The sequence below is a fragment of the Heteronotia binoei genome, chromosome 2 (genome assembly GCF_032191835.1).
Source record: "Heteronotia binoei isolate CCM8104 ecotype False Entrance Well chromosome 2, APGP_CSIRO_Hbin_v1, whole genome shotgun sequence".
Lineage (NCBI taxonomy): Eukaryota > Metazoa > Chordata > Lepidosauria > Squamata > Gekkonidae > Heteronotia > Heteronotia binoei.
This window is the reverse complement of record NC_083224.1, coordinates 196,855,898-196,881,275: the sequence shown is the minus strand read 5'-3', so window position 1 is coordinate 196,881,275 and position 25,378 is coordinate 196,855,898. Positions and strand designations below refer to the sequence as shown.

The 25,378-nt window shown below is 51.4% G+C and overlaps 1 protein-coding gene across 1 annotated transcript in view; it reads right to left on the bottom strand.

The window, feature by feature from the left end:
- Window positions 1–25,378, bottom strand: part of GRIN3B (glutamate ionotropic receptor NMDA type subunit 3B) — a 102,442-nt gene that overhangs the window by 33,492 nt on the left and 43,572 nt on the right. The window contains exon 2 of the mRNA XM_060233135.1: window positions 4,330–4,995. Coding sequence (XP_060089118.1) covers window positions 4,330–4,995 — 666 coding nt within the window. The remainder of the gene's footprint in view (window positions 1–4,329; window positions 4,996–25,378) is intronic.

The following is a 25,378-nucleotide window of genomic DNA, read 5'->3' as shown; positions in this document are numbered from 1 at the left end:
GCCTCAAGGATCTGTCCCGGGACCTGTTTTGTCTAATATTTTTAAAATTGATTTGGATGAAGGAACTTGGAGGTATCTGAGAATTTCCAGCATTTTGCAAGGGGTTGGACTAGATGACCCTGGGGGTTCCTTCCAATTCTATGATTCTTGATTCTAAGGGCATTAGATAGATTCATGAAGGATGTCTATCTATGGCTACCTACCCATGATGACTAAAGGGAATCTCCATGTTCAGAGGCACTCAGCCTCTGAATCCCATAGCCAGGAAGCAACATCGGGTGAAGGCCTTATTGTGTGCCCTGTTGTTGGTCCTCCAGAGAAACTGGCTGGCCTCTGTGTGAGACAGGAGACTGGACTAGATGGACCCTCACTGGTCTGACCCAGCAGGGCTCTTCTGAGGTTCTTCTCAGGGGAAGGCCTCAACTTCTCTGCCCTGTTGTTGGTCCTCCAGAGGAACTGGCTGGCCACTGTGTGAGATAGGAGGCTGGACTAGATGGACCTTCACTGGTCTGATCCATAGAATCATAGAGTTGGAAGGGACCTCCAGGGTCATCTAGTCCTACCCCCTGCACAATGCAGAAAACTCCCAAATACCTCACCCTAAATTCACAGGATCTTCATTGATCTCAGATGGCCATCTAGCCTCTGTTTAGAAACCTCCAAGGAAGGAGAGCCCAGCACCTCCCGAGGAAGCCTGTTCCACTGAGGAACCGCTCTAATGGTCAGGAAGTTCTTCTTAATGTTGAGTCAGAAACTCCTTTGATTTAATTTCAACCCGTTGGTTCTGGTCCTACCTTCTAGGGCCACAGAAAACAATTCCACACCATCCTCTAGATGACAGCCCTTCAGGTGCTTGAAGATGGTGATCCTATCACCTCTCAGCCGCCTCCTCTCCAGGCTAAAAATCTCCAGCTCCTTCAACCTTTCCTCATAGGACTTGGTCTCTAGATCTTCGTCACCCTCCTCTGGACCCGTTCCAGCTTGTCTATACCCTTCTTAAAATGTGATGGCCAGAACTGAACACAATACTCCAGGTGAGGTCTTACCAGAGCAGAGTAAAGCGATACCACCACTTCACGTGATCTGGACACTATACTTCTGTTGATACAGCCCAAAATTGTATTGGCCTTTTAAGCCACCGCATCACACTGTTGACTCATTCAACAGGGCTCTTCTGATGTTCTTATGAAAGCCTTGGCCTCTCTGCCCTGTTGTTGGCTCTCCGGAGGAACTGGTTGGCCATTGTGTGAGGCAGGATGCTGGACTAGATGGACCATTGGTCTAATCTAGCTGGGCTCTTCTTATGTTCTTATGAAGGCCTCAGCCTCTGTGCCCTGTTACTGGTCCTCCAGAGGAACTGGTTGGCCTCTGTGTGAGATACGATGCTGGACTAGAGGGACCACTGGCTTTTCCTATGTTCTGATGCCACAGTTTGCCTAGGGCTCTAAAAAGCCTTGGAGCAGCTTTGGATGGGTCACCATGTCAACTCAATGTGGACTTGTGCAGGCATCAGATTCAGCAGGAGCTCACAGGAGCACAGCTCCTGAACCTTTCTGAGGGTTCCCCCTCCTCCTCTCCACCTACCTTCTCCAATGAATAGGAGGTGCAGCTGCATAACCCCCAGCAGCCTTCATTATTCCCTAGAGAAGCCCACACCACCCTTTCTCCACTTCCAATGTGATTTAGGGCAATGAGTGGCTTGTTGGCCTTTTGACTGAGGGGATGGGTGGCCAAGGAGAGCTGCAGGCCTTGCTTATCCGGGGCTCTCCTTCCTTGCATCAGGTTGCTTTTGGCTGGGGGCGGGGGGGGCGACATATGCTAATGAGTTATGCTAATGAGCTCCACCACCTATTTTTCTGCAAAACGACCCCTAGACATGCGGGTGACCATGCCGACAAGGCTGGGAATTGTTGCTTTGAACCCATCTTGATGCTAACACAAGGCAGAGAGAGAGTGTGCGTCCATCAACGAAGCTCATATATTTAATCCTAAAACAAAGAAAGAGGGGGTTTCAATGGTGTCCCCCCACTGTTTTTCTTGTTCAGGAGACCAGCCCTCATTTCCAGTCAATTAGCCTTAATCCTGATTTGCGTCGGGCTTTTAAGGACTTTTTGCAAAAGAGTCACTTACGATCCTCACGGTGAACTTCAGCGAACGTCTGAGAATCACAAGGATGAACGTTCAAGCGTGCTTCAGCGGCGCACTGGGGAAGTGCTCAAGCACCGCGAGAAGCTAATTAAATTAATTCGTTCGCAGCTCACTGAGAACCTAATGAATTCCCCCACGGCGGAGTCTTCTCTTATCCTCTGTAAGAGTTCCTACACTGGGGGAATCCCACAACCACCTGCTCACTCAAAGGATGTGCAGAATGCTGCGGCCAGGTTGGTAATGGAGCTGCCTTTACGGGTGCACATCCCACCTGCACCGGAGACGCTGCACTGGTTGCCTGTGGTGTTCTGAGCCCGGTTCAAAATGCTGGTTATGACCTTTAAAGTCTTATATGGCTTGGGACCTGTCTACCTCCGGGATCGCCTTTCCCCACACGAGCCCCAGAGAGCACTACGATCAAGCTCGTTAAATCTGTTAAAGATCCCCGGGCTAAAGGATGCTTTGACCACTACAAGGGCAAAAGTCTTTTCCGTGGCTGCGCTTGCCCTCTGGAATGCTCAGCCTGGGCCCTGTGGGACTTATCGCAATTCCGCACGGCCTGTAAGACAGATCTGTTCAGGCAGGCTTTTAATAACTCAGTGGAGGTACTTTTAACATCTATGGGGGTGTGCACTATCTACCCCACAATAGCATCGCAAATTAATTCAAAACAGACAGAACGCCACCTGAACTGTCTTTAAAGCGTTTTAATAGTTTTATTGTTATAATGTGGATCTGTCATCGAATTGTGACCGTTGTTAGCCTCCCTGAGCCGGTTTGGGGAGGACGGGATACAAGTGCAATAAATAAATAAATATTAAAGAAGAAGAAGAAGAAGAAGAAGAAGAAGAAGAAGAAGAAGAAGAAGAAGAAGAAGAAGAAGAAGAAGAAGAAGAAGAAGAAGAAGAAGAAGAAGAAGAAGAAGATGATATTGGATATATATCCCACCCTCCACTCCGAAGAGTCTCAGAGCGGCTCACAATCTCCTTTATCTTCCCCCCCCCCACAACAGACACCCTGTGAGGTAGATGAAGATATTGGATTTATATCCCGCCCTCCACTGCGAAGAGTCTCAGAGCGGCTCACATTCTCCTTTCCCTTCCCCCCCCACAACAGACACCCTGTGAGGTAGATGAAGATATTGGATTTATATCCCGCCCTCCACTCCGAAGAGTCTCAGAGCGGCTCACAATCTCCTTTCCCTTCCCCCCCTCACAACAGACACCCTGTGAGGTAGATGAAGATATTGGATTTATATCCCGCCCTCCACTCCGAGGAGTCTCAGAGCGGCTCACAATCTCCTTTCCCTTCCTCCCCCACCACGGACACCCTGTGAGGTAGATGAAGATATTGGATTTATATCCCGCCCTCCACTCCGAAGAGTCTCAGAGCGGCTCACAATCTCCTCTCCCTTCCCCCCCCCCACAACAGACACGCTGTGAGGTAGATGAAGATATTGGATTTATATCCCGCCCTCCACTCCGAGGAGTCTCAGAGCGGCTCACAATCTCCTTTCCCTTCCTCCCCCACCACAGACACCCTGTGAGGTAGATGAAGATATTGGATTTATATCCCGCCCTCCACTCCGAAGAGTCTCAAAGCGGCTCACAATCTCCTTTCCCTTCCTCCCCCACAAAAGACACCCTGTGAGGTGGGTGGGGCTGGAGGGGGCTCTCACAGCAGCTGCCCTTTCAAGGACAACCTCTGCCAGAGCTACGGCTGACCCAAGGCCATGCCAGCAGGTGCAAGTGGAGGAGTGGGGAATCAAACCCGGTTCTCCCAGATAAGAGTCCGCACACTTAACCACTACACCAAACTGGCTCTCCAATAAATAAATTTCACAGTCTTCTTTGTAGTGGGAGAGGCTGATTGAGCAATTTGCACTCAGTGCAGATATGAAGCAAAAAAAAAAAATCAGATGTGGCTGCCTGTTGCAACCCTGTGAGAGTCACTGTTCTGGGCCCCCCTTCTTCCCATCAGCCTCCCAAGGGGCACTTAAATCCTGCTGCCCATCAGCATCAGGTGCCATTAATTCATTCAGTCACCCCCTTGATGCAGCAGAATGCTCTCCCCCCAAGAGGCTGCCCGCTGCACCACTTTCTGAGTCACTGTTCTGGGTTTGCTGCTTTGAAACAGGAAGCACCCCCTCCCTCCCCCAGGACACTGAGTCACTCTACTTACTGGGAAAGGTACTCTCCAGAGGATTCGACGCCGGCCACGTGCTTGTCATTGCAGTTCACCATGCTCTGGATAAGAGCCAGGTCGGGCCGGATGTAGACGGCTTGAGAAATGGCCCGGGCCACCAGTTCCACCGCGTCCTGGACGTACTGCTCCAGGGACGGCCTGTCCGCTTCCCCGTAGGCCAGCAGCCCCTGAGGCAGCCCCTCCGTCTGCAACTCATCCACGTTCTGGGGCAGGCCCAGCACCCAGTGAAACTCTTGCGTCACCCCCAGCTCTTTGGCTGTCCGAAACACCATCCGAGAGGCCTGGGCATCGCAGCCGAAAAGCACAGCCGGCCCAGGCAGCTCCCGGAACTCTTCCAGGTGCCGGCGGAGGTGGCGTCCCGCTTCCGGCTCCTCGAGCAGGCTCAGGTCGACCACAGCCGTCCGCTCGAGGTCGGAGCGGCTGGTCCAGAGGTCCAAGAAGCCTGCCGCATCCCAGGCCCGGCAAAGGATCAGCGTGACCTCCTGCCAACGGTTGGAGCGGAAGACGTCTGCCAAGAGGTCCAGGAGGGTCTCGAAGTCGGCGCTCTTCTCCAGACGCAAGTGGAAAGGGTTCTGGGAGAAGGAGGAGGAAAAACAAGAGAGGTCAGGGTGGGCTTGGTGCTCCCAGCATCCGACCCACCCACTGAGAAGACCCCACCCCAGACGGCAGCCTCCCCCTTTTCTTCATTTCCTTTGGGGCTGGGGGGGGGAGGGGTGTTGTCGTTTAATTTAATTTAATTTTTGGATTTAAACCCCGCCCTATCCCGTAAGCGGGCTCAGGGCGGCTTACAACATTAAAAACAGCTGCTTTGAAGGACAGGGACTCTGTAATGTTATTCCCTTCTGAGGTCCTTTCCTTCCCCCACATCCTGCCCTCCCTGGGCTCCACTGCCCCAAATCTCTAGGTATTTTGCAAGCCAGAGATCACCACCCCACCCCCAAGTGATAATCAAGGGAACTTTCAGCCCAGAGGAAAGGAAAGGTCCCCTGTGCAAGCACCAGTCGTTTCCAACTCTGGGGTGACGTTGCTTTCACAACGTTTTCACAGCAGACTTTTGACGGGGTGGTTTGCCATTGCCTTCCCCAGTCATTTACGCTTCCCCCCCCAGCAAGCTAGGTCCTCATTTGACCGACCTTGGAAGGATGGAAGGCGGAGTCAACCTGGAGCCGGCTACCTGAAAACCCAGCTTCCGCCGGGGATCGAACTCAGGTCGTGAGCAGAGCTTGGACTGCAGTACTGCAGCTTTACCACTCTGCGCCATGGAGCTCGTATTAAAAACTTTACAGCAAGATTAAATAAGCCACATTCAAGCTAAGCAATATAATAGTTACAAAATGATCACGTTAGATCAAAAGCATGATCCAGTTCATTGGCAGCCAGTCATAAGGCCTCATATTGGCTGGTAGTATTCGGCATAACTTGAGCACCTAGGTAGTAAGGTGCTGGGTGAAGAAGAAGACGACATTGGATTTATATCCTGCCCTCCACTCCAAATCTCAAGCGTCTCAGAGCGGCCTACAATCTCCTTTCCCTTCCTCCCGCACAACAGACACCCTGTGAGTTGGGTGGGGCTGAGAGAGCTTTCCCAGAAGCTGCCTTTTCAAGGTTAGAGTCTCAGAGCGGCCTACAATCTCCTTTCCCTTCCTCCCCCGCAACAGACACCCTGTGAAGTGGGTGGGGCTGAGAGGGCTCTCCCAGCAGCTGCCCTTTCAAGGACAACCTCTGTCAGAGCTATGGCTGACCTAAGGCCATTCCAGCAGCTGCAAGTGGAGAAGTGGGGAATCAAGCCTGATTCTCCCAGATAAGGGTTCACACACTTCACCACTACACCAAACTCAGAAGCGATGACTTCAGGAGACACCCGCTGGATAAATTAAAAGCCTGGCAGAAGAGCTCTGACTTAAAGTTGCATAGGTCCCGCAGGGCCCGCATCTCCAGCAGGAGCTCATTCTACCAGGTGGGGGCCAGGAGCGAAAAGGCCCTGTCCCTCGTTGAAGCCAGCCAGGCGTTCTTAGGACCAGGGATCACGAGAAGATGTGCGGCTGACCTCAGAGCCCGGGGGGGAGGGGGGGGCGAGCTTGTATGGGTGAATGGCCAGTGGTCATCCCCAACTATTAGCAAGCAATTCAACCTACAACAGAACAGCCAGCCAGCCATATGAAAAAAGGGAGAAATGGCCAAGGGACTCTCTAGCCCAGGGCTGGCCAAACTGCAGCTTGGGAGCCACATGTGGCTCTTTCACACATATTGTGTGGCTCTAAGAGCATCCGTCGCCCTGCTGGCTGGCTTGGAGAAGGCATTTCTCTCTTTAAATCTCTCCTCCAAGTCAAGCCAGCTAGCCGGTGGCAGAATGCATTTAAAGTCAAAGTTGCTTTCTTTCAACCCCTCTCTCCTCTTCCCTATTCATCTTCCTTCCTTCCTCCCTCCCTCCCTCCCTCCCTTGCCTTCCTTCCTTCCTCTCCCTCCCTCCCTCCCTCCTTCTTTCCTCTCTCCCTCCCTCCTTTCCTTCCTTCCTTTTCTCCCTCCCTCCTTCCTTTCCTTCCTTCCTTCCTCCTCCCTTTCCTTCCTTCCTTCCTTCTTCTCCCTCCCTCCTTTCCTTCCTTCCTCCCTCCCTCCCAACTTTCCTTCCTTCCTTCCTTCCTTCCTTCCTCTCTCTCCCTCCTTTCCTTCCTCCCTCCCAACTTTCCTTCCTTCCTTCCTCTCTCTTCCTCCTTTCCTTCCTTCCTTCCTCTCTCTCCCTCCTTTCCTTCTTTGCTCTCCCTTCCCTTTCCTTCCTCTCCCTCCCTCCATTCCTTCCTTCCTCTCCCTCCTTTCTTTCCTTCCTCTCTCCCTCCCTCCTTTCCTTCCTTCCTTCCTCTCCCTCCCTCCATTCCTTCCTTCCTCTCCCTCCTTTCTTTCCTTCCTTTCTCCCTCCCTCCTTTCCTTCCTTCCTTCCTCTCTCTCCCTCCTTTCCTTCTTTGCTCTCCCCTCCTCTTCCTTCCTTCCTTCCTCTCCCTCCTTTCTTTCCTTCCTCTCTCTCTCCCTCCCTCCTTTCTCTTTCTTTCTTTCTTTCTTTCTTTCTTTCTTTCCTTTCTCCCTCCCTCCTTTCCTTCCTTCCTTTCTCTCTCCCTCCCTCCTTTCCTTCCTTCCTCTCTCCCTCCCTCCTTTCCTTCCTTCCTCTCTCTCCCTCCTTTCCTTCTTTGCTCTCCCCTCCCTTTCCTTCCTCCCTCCCTCCCTCCTTTCCTTCCTTCCTTCCTTCCTCTCTCCCTCCTTTCTTTCTTTCTTTCCTTCCTTTCTCCCTCCCTCCTTTCCTACCTTCCTCTCTCCCTCCTTCCCTTCTATTTCTTCCTTCCTGTCTTGCAGCTCTGAAGCATCTTGACCTTCCTGTCTCGCAGCTCTCAAACATCCAACATTCCTTCTATGTGGCTCTTATGTTAAGCAACTTCAGCCCCCCCTGCTCTCGCCCCGTCCCTTTAATCTGTAGGCCCTCTTGGTCCAGGGAGGGGGGGCAACTAGGGTTCCCAAGTCCCCTCTGGCCACTGGGAGGGTTGCCAGATGCAGACTGGCAGGGGAAGAATTCTAGCAGGAGCTCCTTTGCATATTAGGCCACACACCCCTGATGGAGCCAATCCTCTAAGGGCTTACAAAAAAGAGCTTGTAAGCTCTTGGAGGATTGGCTACATCCAGGGAGGTGCAGCCTAATATGCAAAGGAGCTCCTGCTAGAATTCCACCCCTGCAGACTGGTAACCTCCAGGAGATTGGGGGACAAGGGCCTGGATGGGGTACAATGCTATAGAGTCCACCTCCAAACATCCATTTTACCCCTAAGGGAACTGATCTCTGTAGTCTGGAGATGAGCTGTGATTCTGGGGATTCCCCAGGTCCCACCTGGAGGCTGGCATCCCTAGGGCCAACTGATATTCCAATGGGACTTTGGTCACCCACTAGGCAACGCAGCCCAATCTCATTCTCCTCCCCACTTTCTGCACTGAGCATCCAGCTTCAGCACCGCAATATTTTGGCAGCGCCTAGAAAAGGTACAGAAGAGCTTTCGGCTTTGAAAGGTACTCGGCAATCTATCATTGTCTTTTGTCTCTGCTCCACCAGCTTCTCTAGATACGCTCCAGAGACCTCTCTTGCCTTTAGCATTCCTTCACATTTTCCAGCACCAAGCCCCACCATTATAAACAGACCCAAAGGCTCTGCCTTAGTGTGCCCAGGATAAAATTACATTCCTCAAAATGAGACTTTTATGCTCAGGGGCCCTCTTAAGACCAGGGCTCAGTTGCCAATATTCCCTCTAAGCCAGGGGTGGCCAAACTGTGGCTCAGGAGCCACATGTGGCTCTTTCACACATATTGCGTGCTCTTGAAGCTCCCACCACCCCCGTGGCCAGCTTGAAGAAGGCATTTGTCTCTAAATCACTTCTCCGAGCCAAGCTAGCCAGCAGCTTGGAAAATGCATTTAAAGTTAAAGTTGCTTTCTTTCTACCTCTCCCTCCAACCTATTTTCCTTCCTTCCTTCCTTCCTTCCTTCCTTCCTTCCTTCCTTCCTTCCTTCCTTCCTTCCTTCCTTCCTTCCTTCCTTCTCTGACGTTCATGTCTTGCAGCTCTCGAACATCTGATGTTTATTCTATGTGGCTCCTACAATAAGCAAGTTTGGCCACCCCTCCTCTAAGCTGTGGAGCCTTGCGAGCAAGAATTCTACTTTGTGAGTTACTGGCATTGAAGTTGGGAGCTACTGCATACATTAGTTTGCTCTAGGGCCATTTTTCCTGAGTGGAGACAAAAATGTGTGAGCTGGAGGCTAAAAAATTGTGAGCTAGCTCACACTAACTCTGCTTCCAACACCCCCCACTTCAATTATTTTGATGTAGTAATTAGAGAAGGGCTGGCCAAACTTGCTTAATATGAACCACATAGATGTTTGAGAGCCACCAGACATAAACATTGGGTATTTAGAGGAAGGATGGAAAGAAGGAAGGAAAATAGATGGGGGAAAGGAGAGAAAGGTGGAAAGAAAGCAACTTTAAATGCATTTAAATGCATTCTCCAAGCTGCTGGCTGGCTTGGCTTGACAAAGTGATTTAAAGAGAGAAATACCATCTCCAAGCCAGCTGACAGGGCAGTGGGGGCTTCCTCTCTCCCTCCCTCCTTTCCTTCCTTCCTTCCTTCCTTCCTTCCTTCCTTCCTTCCTTCCTTCCTTCCTCTCTCCCTCCTTTCCTTCCTTCCTTCCTCTCCCTCCTTTCCTTCCTTCCTTCCTCTCCCTCCTTTCCTTCCTTCCATCCTCTCTCCCTCCTTTCCTTCCTTCCTTCCTCTCTCCCTCCTTTCCTTCCTTCCTCTCCCTCCCTCCTTTCCTTCCTTCCTTCCTTCCTTCCTTCCTTCCTTCCTTCCTTCCTTCCTTCCTTCCTTCCTTCCTTCCTTCCTTCCTTCCTCCCTCCCTCCTTTCCACACAAGATGCGAGCTGCAGTTTGGCACCCCTGAATTAGAGTGCTGAACAATTAAGAGCAATTAGACTGGAGAGAGCTGGGTTCGAATCCTTGGTCAGCTGCAAAGCTCACTTGGTGACACTGAGCCAGTCGCGCTTTCCTTTGCTCAGCCTACCCTATAATGCAAGATTGTTGCAGGAACAAAATGGAGCAACCCGGAGATAGTGGGAAAGAGACAGGCCCTAACAGGCCCAAACAGGGGGTGTGGGGTTTTGCTCCAAACTTCCTCATCTCAAAGGAGACACAGGAAAGAAGATGGTGGGCAGCTGTGTTAGCCCTAATCTTTATAACCCAGGCTAACTCAATCTTGGCAGGTCTTGGAAGCTAAGCAGGCTCAGCTCTGGCTAGTATTTGGACGGGAGGCCACCAAGGAATACCAGGGCTGGGGTGCAGAGGCAGGCAAGGGTAAACCACCTCTGAAGGTCTCTTGCCCTGAAAACCCCACAGGGTCATCATAAGTCAACTGTAACTTGGTGCGGGGAGGGTGGGAGACGTGTTAAGTCTGTAGCAGCAGCAGCAGCAGAAGAAGAAGGCTGCAGATTTATACCCCACCCTTCTCTCGAGACTCAGAGCGGCTTACAATCTCTTAAAGAACATAAGAGAAGCCATGTTGGACCAGGCCAATGGCCCATCCAGTCCCACACTCTGTGTCACATAAAGAGAAGCCCTGTTGGATCAGGCCAATGGCCCATCCAGTCCAACACTCTGAGTCACATAAGAACATAAGAGAAGCCCTGTTGGATCAGGCCAGTGGCCCATCCAGTCCAACACTCTGTGTCACACAGTAGCCAAAAAAAATATTATATATACACACACACCCACACTGTGGCTAATAGCCACTGATGGACCTCTGCTCCATATTTTTATCCAATCCCCTTTTGAAGCTGGCTATGCTTGTAGCTGCCACCACCTCCTGTGGCAGTGAATTCCACATGTTAATCTCCTACATCTTCTCTCACATGTTAATCTCCTATATCTTCTCCCTCCATAACAGACACCCTGTGAGTTGGTGGTGGGGCTGAGAGAGCTCTCCCAGAAGCCACCCTTTCAAGGACAGAGTCTCAGAGCGGCCTACAATCTCCTTTCCCTTCCTCTCCCACAACAGACACCCTGTGAGGCTCGTGGGGCTGAGAGAGCTCTCCCAGAAGGTGCACTTTTAAGGACAGAGTCTCAGAGCGGCCTACAATCTCCTTTCCCTTCCTCCCCCACAACAGACACCCTGTGAGGTGGGTGGGGCTGGAGAAGGTTCTCACAGCAGCTGCCCTTTCAAGGACAAAGTCTCAGAGCGGCCTACAATCTTCTTTCTCTTCCTCTCCCACAACAGACACCCTGTGAGGCGGGTGGGTCTGAGAGGGCTCTCCCAGAAGCTGCCCTTTTGAGGACAACTCCTACGACAGCTATGGCTGACTCAAGGCCATTCTAGCAGCTGCAAGTGCAGGAGTGGGAATCAAGATTCGGCACACTGAACCACTACACCAAACGGGCTCTCGAGTCCACTAGCATGTCTTAGAGGCCAACAAAATTGTCCAGGTTTCATCAGTCCAAGCTCTCTTTAGAGGCTCTGGGTCAGAGAACCATGATATATATGCCATGATATATATGTCATTTAGACACAATTAGCTTTTGCCTCCAGGCCTCATTTTGAGCAGGAGCTCACAGGAGCTCACAGGAGCTCTGGAACCTCAACATTTTATTGTGCTTCTTTCTTAACAACCCGCCCCCCCAAACAGATTGCTTCTGAGCTCCATTGTTCAATCCCCGGCTGAGAGAATGTCGCTGTAGTCTAAGATCTGACAAACTTTCTAGTATTTCCCTGCCACAAAAAATGGGGAAATAACCCAAACGTATCAAGCAGACAGATGGAAATCTTCACCTCTCCACTGTGGCCACAGAGGAGAAAGTAATTTTAAAAGTGTTATGTAGGGTTGCCAAGTCCAATTCAAGAAATATCTGGGGACTTTGGGGGTGGAGCCAGGAGACTTTGGGGGTGGAGCCAGGAGACATTAGGGGTGGAGCCAAGATCAAGGCTGTGACAAGCATCATTGAACTCCAAAGGGAGTTCTGGCCATCACATTGAAAGGGACGGCACACCTTTTCAATTCCTTCCTTCCACAGGAAATAATGAAGGATAGGGGTACCTTCTTTTGGGGCACATAGAATTGGACCCCCTGGTCCAATCTTTTTGAAACTTGGGGGGTATTTTGGGGAGAGGCACTAGATGCTATACTGAAAATTTGGTGCCTCTACCCCAAAAAAACAGCCCCCGCAGAGCCCCAGATACTCACGGATCAATTCTCCACGATTTTCTATGGGAATAAATCTCCATAGGGAATAATAGAGTTCCCAGCAGACATTTCCCTCCCCTCCCCCTGCTTTCTGACGACCCTGAAGTGGGGGGAGGGCCTCCAAACCGGGGGATCCCCTGCCCCCACCTGGGGATTGGCAACCCTAGTGTTATCTATGTGGACTCAAGGGAAGTCTTTGGGTGTGCCCGCCGGGCTCATTGGAGACAGACGGACCAAGCTTGGGGACTTGGGAATAAACCAATCACAGGCCCCCACTGGTTTGAATGACCCAATGATGTGCTTGCGTGGGAGCCCAGAGATGTATATAAGTTGGACCGGTAGGCCCCGATCCCCAGTCTTGTAATGTAGCCCTATACTATGCCATGCTTATTAAAGAGCTTATCACTCAACTTGCGCCTCCTCCATGTATAGAGCCCTCTATATTATAAAAAGTATGCTGGGAAGGAAAAGGAAAGGTCCCCTGTGCAAGCACCAGGCGTTTCCGACTCTGGGGTGACGTTGCTTTCACAACGTTTTCACGGCAGACTTTTTACGGGCCGGTTTGCCATTGCCTTCCCCAGTCGTCTACACTTCCCCCCCCCACCCCAGCAAGCTGGGGACTCCTTTTACCGACCTCAGAAGGATGGAAGGCTGAGTCAACCTCGAGCCAGTTACCTGAAAACCCAGCTTCTGCCGGGGATTGAGCAGAACTTAGGACTGCAGTACTGCAGCTTTAACACTCTGTGCCATGGGGCTCTGCAAAAGAAGACTGCAAAAGTCTTTAGAGACTCTGGGTCAGAGAACCATGATATATATGTCACACAATTAGCTTTTGCCTCCAGGCTTCATTTTGAGCAGGAGCTCACAGGAGCTCTGGAACCTCAAAACCTGCAAAAGAAGGTTAAAACGGATAAAAGGAAGTATTTCTTCACCCAAAGGGTGATTAACATGTGGAATTCACTGCCACAGGAGGTGGTGGCGGCCACAAGCATAGCCACCTTCAAGAGGGGTTTAGATAAAAATATGGAGCAGAGGTCCACCAGTGGCTATTAGCCACAGTGTGTGTGTATATATAATTTTTTTTTGCCACTGTGTGACACAGAGTGTTGGACTGGATGGGCCATTGGCCTGATCCAACATGGCTTCTCTTATGTTCTTAAGAAAAAAAGGAAAAGGAAAGGTCCCCTGTGCAAGCACCAGCCGTTTCCGACTCTGGGGTGACGTTGCTTTCACAACGTCTTCATGGCAGATTTTTTACGGGGTGGTTTGCCATTGCCTCCCCCAGTCATCTACACTTTTCCCCCCAGCAAGCTGGGTACTCATTTTACCGACCTCAGAAGGATGGAAGGCTGAGTCAACCTCGGCTACCTGAAAACCCAGCTTCCGCCGGGGATCGAACTCAGGTTGTGAACAGAGTTTAGGACTGCAGTACTGCAGCTTTAACACTCTGCGCCACGGGGCTCTTATGACAATTCCAATTCAAGAAGCATTTGAAGGTAGGTGCTGAGCAGATCTAATTTAGTACACCGTCTGGTGATGTCAGAGGTGTGTGGCATATGCAGATAAGTTATGCAAATTAGTTGCGCTAATGAGCTCCAGCACTTCTTTTGTCTACGAAACAGCCCCTGCTTACCTCTCAATAGCTCAATACCCTGGGAAATTGTGCTGGTCGTGAAGATGCTACTCGCCAGAAGGATGCTGTCCACCAGAGGGCAGCAGAGGCCCGTGGCAAAGCAGAAATGAACTCCCAAATCCCCAGGAATTTTCTAACCCAAAGGTGGCAACCCCAAAGAAGACTTTCGAGTCACCAAAGCTGGTCATACCAATGACGTTTGGACCCTCATCTCAGAGCTGTTACAAACATAAACTGGAGGGGGAAGCCCCCTTGATTTATGTGGGAGCACTTCTCTCCCTGTGCTGTGCCAGGACGACTTTTGCTCATGTCTACGGGGACTTCTCGAAGTGCCCAACCTGCATGCGGGCAAAATCAATGAGTGCTTTCTCTGTTGTGGCTCTCCGCTTGCAGAAGAAGAATCACAGAATCATAGAGTTGGAAGGGATCTCCAGGGTCAACGAGTCCAAACCCCTGCTCAATGCAGGAAACTCACAAACGCCTCCCCCTAAATTCACAGGATCTTCCAGTTCTATGATTCTTGATTCTAAGGGCATTAGATAGATTCATGAAGGATGTCTATCTACGGTTACCTACCCATGATGACTAAAGGAAACCTCCATGTCCAGAGGCACTCAGCCTCTGAATCCCAGAGTCAGGAAGCAACACCGGGGGAAGGCCTTAGCTTGTGTGCCCTGTTGCTGGTCCTCCAGAGGAACTGGCTGGCCTCTGTGTGAGACAGGAGACTGGACTAGATGGACCCTCACTGGTCTGACCCAGCAGGGCTCTTCTGAGGTTCTTCTCAGGGGAAGGCCTCAACCTCTCTGCCCTGTTGTTGGTCCTCCAGAGGAGCTGGCTGGCCACTGTGTGAGACAGGAGGCTGGACTGGATGGACCTTCACTGGTCTGATCCATAGAATCATAGAGTTGGAAGGGACCTCCAGGGTCCCAACCGGCATGTGGGCAAAATCAATGCGTGCTTTCTCTGCTGTGGCTCTCCGCTTGCAGAAGAAGATTCACAGAATCATAGAGTTGGAAGGGACCTCCAGGGTCATCTAGTCCAACCCTCTGCACAATGCAGGAAACTCACAAATACCTCCCCCTAAATTCACAGGATCTTCATTGCTCTCAGATGGCCGTCTAGCCTCTGTTTAGAAACCTCCAAGGAAGGAGAGCCCACCACCTCCTGAGGAAGCCTGTTCCACTGAGGAATCACTCACGGTCAGGAAGTTCTTCCTAATGTTGAGCCGGAAAGTCTTTTGATTTAATTTCAACCCATTGGTTCTGGTCCTACCTTCCGGGGCCACAGAAAACAATTCCACACCATTAGCCCTTCAAGTTCTTGAAGATGGTGATCCTATCACTTCTCAGCCGTCTCCTCTCCAAGCTAAACATGCCCACCTCCTTCAACCTTTCCTCATAGGACTTGGTCTCCAGACCCCTCACCATCTTCGTCGCCCTCCTCTGGGCCCGTTCCAGCTTGTCTATATCCTGCTTAAAATGTGGTGCCCAAAACTGAACACAATACTCCAGGTGAGGTCTTACCAGAGTAGAGTAGTAGATGATATTGGATTTATATCCCACCCTATACGCTAAATCTCAGAGTCTCAGAGTGGCCTACAATCTCCTTTCCCTTCCTCCCCCACAACAGACACCCTATGAGATGGGTAGGGCTGAGAGGGCTCTCACAGCAGCTTCCCTTTCAAAGACAACCTCTGCCAGAGCTATGGCTGACCAAGGCCATTCCAGCAGCTGCAAGTGGAGGAGTGGGGAATCAAACCCAGTTCTCCCAGATAAGAGTCCACACAGTTAGCCACCACACCAAACCGGCTGCCCAAGGAAATGAAGAAGGTGGCAACTATTCTGGCCTTCCACACTGTATAAAACCTGGACTATCCCGGGCGGAGGGGTCTTTTCTGTGTCGGTAATAAGATTGCACTGAACAGAACGGTTCCACATACTTGCTTGGCTAAAATATTAGAGGCTGGGATCTACCCTACTGCGTTTTGCTTCCCGCAGATAGGTTTGACGTGTCGTATTAAGCAGTGTTCCCTCTAAGCTGAGTTAGTGTGAGCTAGCTCACTGTTTTTTAGCCTCTGGCCTTTTTTAGCCGCTGCATTTTAGCTTCTCCCCTCCCCAGACCCCACTCTCTCCAGACCCCGCCCTCTAAATCTCCAGGTATTTCCCAACCCGGAGCTGGCAGCCCTAACAATGGCGAATTCCGGCCAGGCCTCTGTCTGGTGGTGTGACGTTCTCAGGGTGCAGGCAGGCAGGAGTCCAAAGCCAGTCCAAGGTCAAAGTCCAGGAAGTCAAGAAGGAGCCAAGTCACCAATGCAGAATCACAAACCGGAATCAGAAGTCAATGTCCAAAAGCCAAAAGGTCAGGGTGCCAAGGAAATCAAGCAGGTCAGCATCAGGAAGGAGCGTGGATGCAAGCCAGAGAATAGACTTGTTGCTTCCACAAGGTTACCAGGTTCTGGGTGGGAGCTATATGGGAGTCTCAATCAGCCTGCTCCCTGGGTGACAGCGACTCTGCTAGAACTCAGGGCTGAGAGATCTGAAGCATCGGCGTGCCTCATGCCTTCACTCTGAAAGTTCTTTCCGGAGCCTGCTTCGAACTCTTGAGATGGGAGGAGGAGAGCTTGGAGGAGACTGACCAGCTGACAGTAGTGCCTGGAGAGTGATTGATGGGCCAGCTGCTCTTTGTTCAGCTGAGGAACTGGCTGGCAACTCTTCCAGGTCTGTTAACCCTTCCAGCTCCTCGTCAGGGCTCATGACAGGTGGTCAGAGCAGCTGCCGGCTTCCCATTTCCCCTCCCCCAAGTCTGTGGGGCGAGAGGCGATAAATCAATTACACTCCAGAGGCGTTCACAATTTCACCAAATTGTCTCTAATTATGCTCTAAGCCAGCGAGACTCAAAAATCCCTTTTTCGGAAGAGAGCGCAGAAGAAACATCTGGCCGTTTGGTGTACTAACTCGGGCGAGCCGTTTCAGACTGTCTCGGGGGGAAGGGGGATGTGAGCCGTTGGAGACAAGAGGCAGGGGTGCCAGCCTCCAGGGGCACCTGGAGATCCCCCGGAACGACAGCCCATCTCCAAACTACAGAGATCAGCTCCCCTGGTCAAAATGCATGCTTTGGAGGGTGAACTCTGTGGCATCGGTTCTCACTGAGGTCCCTGTTCTTGAGGGTTGCCAAATCGATTCAAGAAATACCTGGGGACTTTGGGGGTGGAGCCAGGAGACTTTGAGGGCGGAGCCAGGAGCAAGGCTGTGACAAGCATCATTCAACTCTAAAGGGAGTTCTGGGCATCACGTTGAAAGGGACCGCACACCTTTTCAATGCCTTCCCTCCGCTGGAAATAATGGATGGGGCACCTTCTTTGGAGGCTCACAGAATCAGACCCCCTGGCTCAATGCTTTTGAAACTTGGACGGTATTTTGGGGAGAGACACCGGAGGCGATGCTGAAATTTTTGTGCCTCTATCTCAAAAAACAGCCCCCTCCAGAGGCCCAGATAACGGCAGATCAATTCTTCATTATACCCTATGGGAATCGGTCTCCTTAGGGAATAATGGAGTGTCCAGCAGAGATTTCCATCCCCACCCCGGCGTTCTGATGATACTGAAGTGGGGGGAGGGCCTCCAAACTGGGGAGTTCCCTGCCCCCACCTGGGGATTAGCAATCCTACTGCTCTCCCGAGGCTCCAACCCCAAATCTCCAAGAGTTTCTCAGCCTGGAGATGGCATCCCAACCTCTACATTCCCCACCAGTGGCCAGGGGGGACTCTAAGAAAGTTTGGTGTAGTGAGCCAGGTAGGTGTAGTGGTTAACTGCACAGACTCTTGGGAGAAATGGATTTGATTCCACACACCTCCACTTGCAGCGGTTGGAATGGCCTTGGGTCAGCAATGGCTCTTGTAGGAGCCGTCCATGCTGTGGGAGCCCACTCAGCCCCACCTACCTCACAGGGTGTCTGTTGCGGGGGAGGAAGGGAAAGGAGATTGTAGGCCGCTCTGAGACTCTGTCCTTGAAAGGGCAGCTTCTGGGAGAGCTCTCTCGGCCCCACCCACCTCACAGGGTGTCTGTTGTGGGGGAGGAAGGGAAAGGAGATTGTAGGCCTCTCTGAGACTCTGTCCTTGAAAGGGCAGTTTCTGGGAGAGCCCTCTCAGCCCCACCCGCCTCACAGGGTGTCTGTTGTGGGGGAGGAAGGGAAAGGAGATTGTAGGCCGCTCTGAGACTCTGTCCTTGAAAGGACAGTTTCTGGGAGAGCCCTCTCAGCCCCACCCACCTCACAGGGTGTCTGTTCTGGGGGAGGAAGGGAAAGGAGATTGTAGGCCTCTCTGAGACACTGTCCTTGAAAGGGCTGCTTCTGGGAGAGCTCTCTCAGCCCCAGCTGCCTCACAGGGTGTCTGTTGTGGGGGAGGAAGAGAAAGGAGATTGTAGGCCACTCTGAGACTCTGTCCTTGAAAGGGCAGTTTCTGGGAGAGCCCTCTCAGCCCCACCCACCTCACAGGGTGTCTGTTATGGGGGAAGAAGATAAAGGAGATTGTAGACCACCCTGAGACTCTGTCCTTGAAAGGGCAGCTTCTGGGAGAGCTCTCTAAGCCCCACCCGGCTCACAGGGTGTCTGTTGTGGGGGAGGAAGGGAAAGGAGATTGTAGGCCGCTCTGAGACTCTGTCCTTGAAAGGGCTGCTTCTGGGAGAGCTCTCTCAGCCCCACCTACCACACAGGGTGTCTGCTGTGGGGGAGGAAGGGAAAGGAGATTGTAGGCCGCTCTGAGACTCTGTCCTTGAAAGGACAGTTTCTGGGAGAGCCCTCTCAGCCCCACCCACCTCACAGGGTGTCTGTTGTGGGGGAGGAAGGGAAAGGAGATTGTAGGCCGCTCTGAGCCTCTGTCCTTGAAAGGGCGGCTTCTGGGAGAGCTCTCTCAGCCCCACCCGCCTCACAGGGTGTCTGTTCTGGGGGAGGAAGGGAAAGGAGATTGTAGGCCTCTCTGAGACACTGTCCTTGAAAGGGCGGCTTCTGGGAGAGCTCTCTCAGCCCCACCCGCCTCACAGGTTGTCTGTTGTGGGGGAGGAAGAGAAAGGAGATTGTAGGCCGCTCTGAGACTCTGTCCTTAAAAGGGCAGCTTCTGGGAGAGCTCTCTCAGCCCCACCCACCTCACAGGGTGTCTGTTGTGGGGGAGGAAGGGAAAGGAGATTGTAGGCCTCTCTGAGACACTGTCCTTGAAAGGGCGGCTTCTGGGAGAGCTCTCTCAGCCCCACCCGCCTCACAGGTTGTCTGTTGTGGGGGAGGAAGGGAAAGGAGATTGTAGGCCGCTCTGAGCCTCTGTCCTTGAAAGGGCAGCTTCTGGGAGAGCTCTCTCAGCCCCACCCGCCTCACAGGGTGTCTGTTGTGGGGGAGGAAGGGAAAGGAGATTGGAGGCCGCTCTGAGACTCTGTCCTTGAAAAGGCGGTTTTTGGGAGAGCTCTCTCAGCCCCACCTGCCTCACAGGGTGTCTGTTGTGGGGGAGGAACGGAAAGGCGACTGTAGGCAGCTCTGAGACTCTGTCCTTGAAAGGGCGGCTTCTGGGAGAGCTCTCTCAGCCCCACCCGCCTCACAGGGTGTCTGTTGTGGGGAGGAAGGGCAAGGGGATTAGTCGTAGAGTCCACTCTCCCAAGCACTGTGGGGTTTTCCCTCAGGAGAATGGATCTCTGCAGTCTGGAGATGAGCTCTAATTCGCAGGGATCTCCCGTTCGCACCTGGAGGGTGGCATCCCTTGAAAAAGGCCACGAAGCACTTTAAAGGAGACGAAGTCCCGAGGCCCTTGGTTGGAAAAGAGAACCCATCTGAGGCTCAGGGCCTCCCTGGCCCAGCTCTACGCCAAAACTGAGAACCTCCGCACTCCAAGAGGCGTCCAGCACCTTCCGAGAGAGATTTAGATGCCTGGACGTCTGCCAGTTCCTTCGCTGAGCTGTCCAAGAGGGAAAGGAAAAAATAAAATAAGGCCCCCGAGTCTGAGTCACACCATCATTTGTGTCTCTCAGCGAGAGGCAGGAGGGAGACAGAGCTGCCCAGACAGCACTTCCAAAGTTAGCCCAACCAACTCCTACTCCTGCCCAGGGCTTGAGGATAATTGCACGGGAAAGGCAAATCAATGGAGACAGATGATCCAGTCCTGGAACGTAACAAAAGGTCTTACCGGAATCGGAACAAAACTCCACCTCGCCTAGCGTCCGACCTCATTCCAAAGAGATGTTGCTGGGAAGCCAAGCAAAGAAGGCAGGTTGTCTGTTGGGGTGGGACAGTGGCACAGTGGTAGAGCATCTGCTTGGTAAGCAGAAGGTCCCAGGTTCAATCCCCGGCATCTCCAACTAAAAAGGGTCCAGGCAGTAGGTGATGGAGATGGAGGAACTGTGGCTCAGTGGTAGAGCATCTGCTTGGGAAGCAGAATGTCCCAGGTTCAATCCCCAGCATCTCCAGCTAAAAAGGGTCCAGGCAGTAGGTGATGGAGATGGAGGAACTGTGGCTCAGTGGTAGAGCATCTGCTTGGGAAGCAGAATGTCCCAGGTTCAATCCCCAGCATCTCCAGCTAAAAAGGGTCCAGGCAAGCAGGCGTGAAAAACCTCAGCTGGAGACCCTGGAGAGCCGCTGCCAGTCTGAGTAGACAAGACTGACTTCGATGGACCCAGGAGGGTCTGATTCAGTAGAAGGCAGCTTCATATGTTCATATGAAAGGAATTTTTAGGGGAAGGACGGTGGCTCAGTGGTAGAGCATCTCCTTGGAAAGCAGAAGGTCCCAGGTTCAATCCCCGGCATCTCCAACTCAAAAGGGTCCAGGCGAGTAGGCGTGAAAAACCTCAGCTGGAGACCCTGGAGAGCTGCTACCAGTCTGAGTAGACAATACTGGCTTTGATGGACCGAGGGGGGTCTGATTCAGTAGAAGGCAGCTTCATACGTTCATATGTTCCCTGACGCTTTCATCGAAAGCCAGACTGCCTGTTCATGTTTATGTTTAATTTGATTTATACCCCGCCCTCCCCGCCAAGACGGGTGCAGGGCGGCTTACATCAGATCATAAAACAATGATTGCAATCATAAAACCATTAAACAATATACATTAAAAACAGTATATAGATGGTGCTAGATTAGACGTTACTCATTCCCAAGACGACAGTTGTTCCAGGATTCTTCCAGGATTCTCCTACAGTCAACAGAAGGCTTGCAGGAAGAGAAAGGTCTTACAGGCCTTGCCGAACTGGAGAACGTGTGGGGACAGACGGTCCCTCAAGTAAACGGGTCCTCGGCCATATAAGGCTTTAAAGGTAATAACCAGCACTTTGTAACGAATCCGGTACACTATTGGTAGACAGTGCAGTTCCTGCAGCCCCGGCTGAATGTGCTTCCACTTGGGCCACCCCAGTAGCAGCCTAGAAGCCGCATTCTGCACTAGCTGAAGTTTCCAGGTTCACAACAAAGGCAGCCCCAAGTAGAGGTCATTACAGTAGTCCAGTCTTGAGGTGACCGTTGTATGAATCACAGTTGCCAGGTTGCCACAGTCAAGGAAAAGAACCAACTGTTTCGCCTATGAGCATAGAAGCTCTGGGGACCGCAACGAGGTTTTAACCCCAGCCAAACAGTTACCTTCCCTCACAGAGGAGGGAAGGCAAAAGCTAATTGTGTGACATATATATCATGGTTCTCTGACCCAGAGCCTCTAAAGAGAGCTTGGACTGATGAAAGCTGGACAATTTTGTTGGCCTCTAAGACATGCTAGTGGACTCGAGAGCCCGTTTGGTGTAGTGGTTCAGTGTGCCGAATCTTGATTCCCACTCCTCCACTTGCAGCTGCTAGAATGGCCTTGAGTCAGCCATAGCTGTCATAGGAGTTGTCCTCGAAAGGGCAGCTTCTGGGAGAGCCCTCTCAGACCCACCCGCCTCACAGGGTGTCTGTTGTGGGGGAGGAAGGGAAAGGAGATTGTAGGCAGCTCTGAGACTTTGTCCTTGAAAGGGCAGCTGCTGTGAGAACCCTCTCCAGCCCCACCCACCTCACAGGGTGTCTGTTGTGGGGGAGGAAGGGAAAGGAGATTGTAGGCAGCTCTGAGACTCTGTCCTTAAAAGTGCAGCTTCTGGGAGAGCTCTCTCAGTCCCACCCACCTCACAGGGTGTCTGTTGTGGGGGAGGAAGGGAAAGGAGATTGTAGGCCCCTCTGAGACTCTGTCCTTGAAAGGGCAGCTTCTGAGAGAGCTCTCTCAGCCCCACCCACCTCACAGGGTGTCTGATGTGGGGGAGGAAAGGAAAGGAGAATGTAGGCCGCTCTGAGACTCTGTCCTTGAAAGGGCAGCTTCTGGGAGAGCTCTCTCAGCCCCACCCACCTCACAGGGTGTCTGTTGTGGGGAAGGAAGGGAAAGGAAAATGTTAAGCCACACCCCCTGACGCCAAACCAGCCGCAACTGCGTTCCTGTGTGTTCCTGTTCAAAAAAAGCCCTGGTTAGGGGGGAAACCACCATGAATAATAATGCCGCATCTAAATTTTTACTACTGTTACATACCAAAAATTTATCAAAAATTACCCTTCTTATAGAAATCAAGCAACAGTGATGAATTCTTCCTTATCCTGTACAATCATATACTATTATTCATCAAATCCACTTTAACAAATAAAGTTCGATTCTTATGTTAACAGCTCAATACATCACAAGCGCATTAGGGAGAATAGTACTGCACACTTGGAACTGCATAATGTTATGATCAAGTCTCTTTTTTGGTTCATAGTAGAATTTCAAGGAGACCATCAATGTTCTGACAAGCTGAAAGCCGGTTTGGTGTAGTGGTTAAGTGCGCAGACTCTTATCTGGGAGAACCAGGTTTGATTCCCCACTCCTCTACTTGCACCTGCTGGAATGGCCTTGGTCAGCCATAGCTCTAATGGAGAGCCAGTTTGGTGTAGTGATTAAGTGCGCAGACTCTTATCTGGGAGAACCGGGTTTGATTCCCCACTCCTCCACTTGCACCTGCTGGAATGGCCTTGGGTCGGCCATAGCTCTGGCAGAGGTTGTCCTTGAAAGGGCAGCTGCTGTGAGAGCCCTCTCAGCCCCACCCACCTCACAGGGTGTCTGTTGTGGGGGAGGAAGGTAAAGGAGATTGTGAGCCGCTCTGAGACTCTTCAGAGTGGAGGGCGGGATATAAATCCAATGTCTTCTTCTTCTTATCTGGGAGAACCAGGTTTGATTACCCATTCCTCCACATATACCTGCTGGAATGGCCTTGGGTTAGCCATGGCTCTTGCAGAGTTGTCCTTGAAAGGGCAGCTGCTGGGAGAGCCCTCTCAGCCCCACCCACCTCACAGGGTGTCTGTTGTGGGGGAGGAAGGGAAAGGAGATTGTAGGCCACTCCGAGACTCTGTCCTTGAAAGGGCAGCTTTTGGGAGAGCTCTCTCAGCCCCACCCACCTCACAGGGTGTCTATTGTGGGGGAGGAAGGAAAAGGAGATTGTAGGCCGCTCTGAGACTCTGTCCTTGAAAGGGCAGCTTCTGGGAGAGCCCTCTCAGCCCCACCTGCCTCACAGGGTGTCTGTTGTGGGGGAAGGAGATAAAGGAGATTGTAAGCCGCTCTGAGACTCTGATTCAGAGAGAAGGGCTGGGTAAAAATCTGCAATCTTCTTCTTCTTCTTCTTCTTCTATTCTGGATATAAGTAGACTTCTGATGTTTTTCTTCAGAGACAAGTGTCAACAAAAAACAAGTTGCCTGTCACGGATGGATTTTATCTTCCCCTTCCCCATCTCGATGACTCAGTCAGACCAGGCCAAATTAGCTTATCCTGAAGTCTCCAAAACTTTCCTTCCTGAAGCCTCTGTAGTATTTAATTCCTCTAGAACTCTGTTCCCTGCGTGAAGTGTGTGTGTGTGGTGGGAACTTGATCATCCCACTGTTTAGGCCAGAGCTGGCCAGACTGTAGCTCAGGAGCCACATGTGGCTCTTTCACATATATTGTGTGGCTCTCAAAGCCCCCGCTGCTCCGTCAGCCAACTTGGAGAAGGCCTTTCTCTCTTTAAAGAACTTCTCTAAGCCAAGCCAGACAGCAGGTTGGAGAATGCATTCAAAGTTGCATTCCTTCTACCTCTCCCTCCTCCCATCTATTTTCCTTCCTTCCTTCCTCCCTCACAGCTCTGAAACATCCGACGTTCCTGTCTTGTGTCTCTCAAATGTCTTATTTTAAGCATATGTGGCCACCCCTGGTGTAGACCTATCAGTATTTGTATGAAGGTGGGCTGAGGTAAATCTGGAAAGCAACCAAACTGATTCCTCCCCACTTCCTGACTGTTCTCTGCCCGGGGAGGAGGGGGGCCGCTTTTAAAACTCAAGAGCGACGCTTTTGCTCATTTCAAACCTAAATTTAAAAAAAAAAACATGTTTCTTCACAGGGTACGATGCCACTGAGCTCACCCTCCAAAGCACCCATTTCCTCTCAGGGAACTGATTTCTAGAGTCTGGAGACGAGTTGTAACTCCGAGAGATTGCCAGGCCTCATCTGGAGGCAGATGGCAGCTGTGGGCCCAGTGCGCACTCAGCTGAGTCTGCCAGAAAACTCACTTCGCTTCCCCACATCACCCACAACCAGTGTTCCCTCTCAGCTGAGTTAGCGTGAGCTAGCCCACAGATTTTTAGCCTCCAGCCCACACATTTTCGTTTTAGCTCAGGAAAAATGGCCCCAGAGCACAATAATTTATGCAGCGGCTCACAACTTTAATGCCAGTTGCTCACAAAGTAGAATTTTTGCTCACAAGACTTTGCAGCTTAGAGGGAACATTTGCCCACAACTGCCAGGATCTCCATGGTATCCAAAACCCCATGCGGGGTCTTGAAATTTTTATAAGATTCCGCAGGGAGAAGAAGATGATATTGGATTTCTATCCCGCCCTTCACTCTGAAGAGTCTCAGAGCGGCTCACAATCTCCTTTCCCTTCCTCCCCCACAACAGACACCCTGTGAGGTGGGTGGGGCTGAGAGAGCTCTCACAGCAGCTGCCCTTTCAAGGACAACCTCTGCCAGAGCTGTGGCTGACCCAAGGCCATTCCAGCAGGTGCAAGTGGAGGAGTGGGGAATCAAACCCGGCTCTCCCAGGTAAGAGTCCGCACACTTAACCACTACACCAATTGTGAATTGTTGTTCCTGATGCATATAAGCCATTAAGATGTATTCCTTGCAGCACCTTTGGGTGTTCAGTTAGAAAACATTTGGGCTATGATTGCCTTTGCTTTAAGAATTTGCTAAGAGGTATGCTGCTTTTATTCAGTGTTTTAAATGTTTTATGGCTTAGTTGAAACAGGTTTATTGCATCATTGAATCTTTGTATGCTTCTTATTATATTCAGGTTTATTGCAGCTTGAAGAAGTATCATAATGCCCCTGTATAAATCGATGGTGCGGTCTCATTTGGAGTACTGTGTGCAGTTCTGGTCGCCGCACCTCAAAAAGGATATTATAGCTTTAGAGAAGGTGCAGAGAAGGGCAACTAGAATGATTAAAGGGCTGGAGCACTTTCCCTATGAAGAAAGGTTGAAACGCTTGGGCTCTTTAGCTTGGAGAAATGTCGACTGCGGGGTGACATGATAGAGGTTTACAAGATAATGCATGGGATGGAGAAAGTAAAGAAAGAAGTACTTTTCTCCCTTTCTCACAATA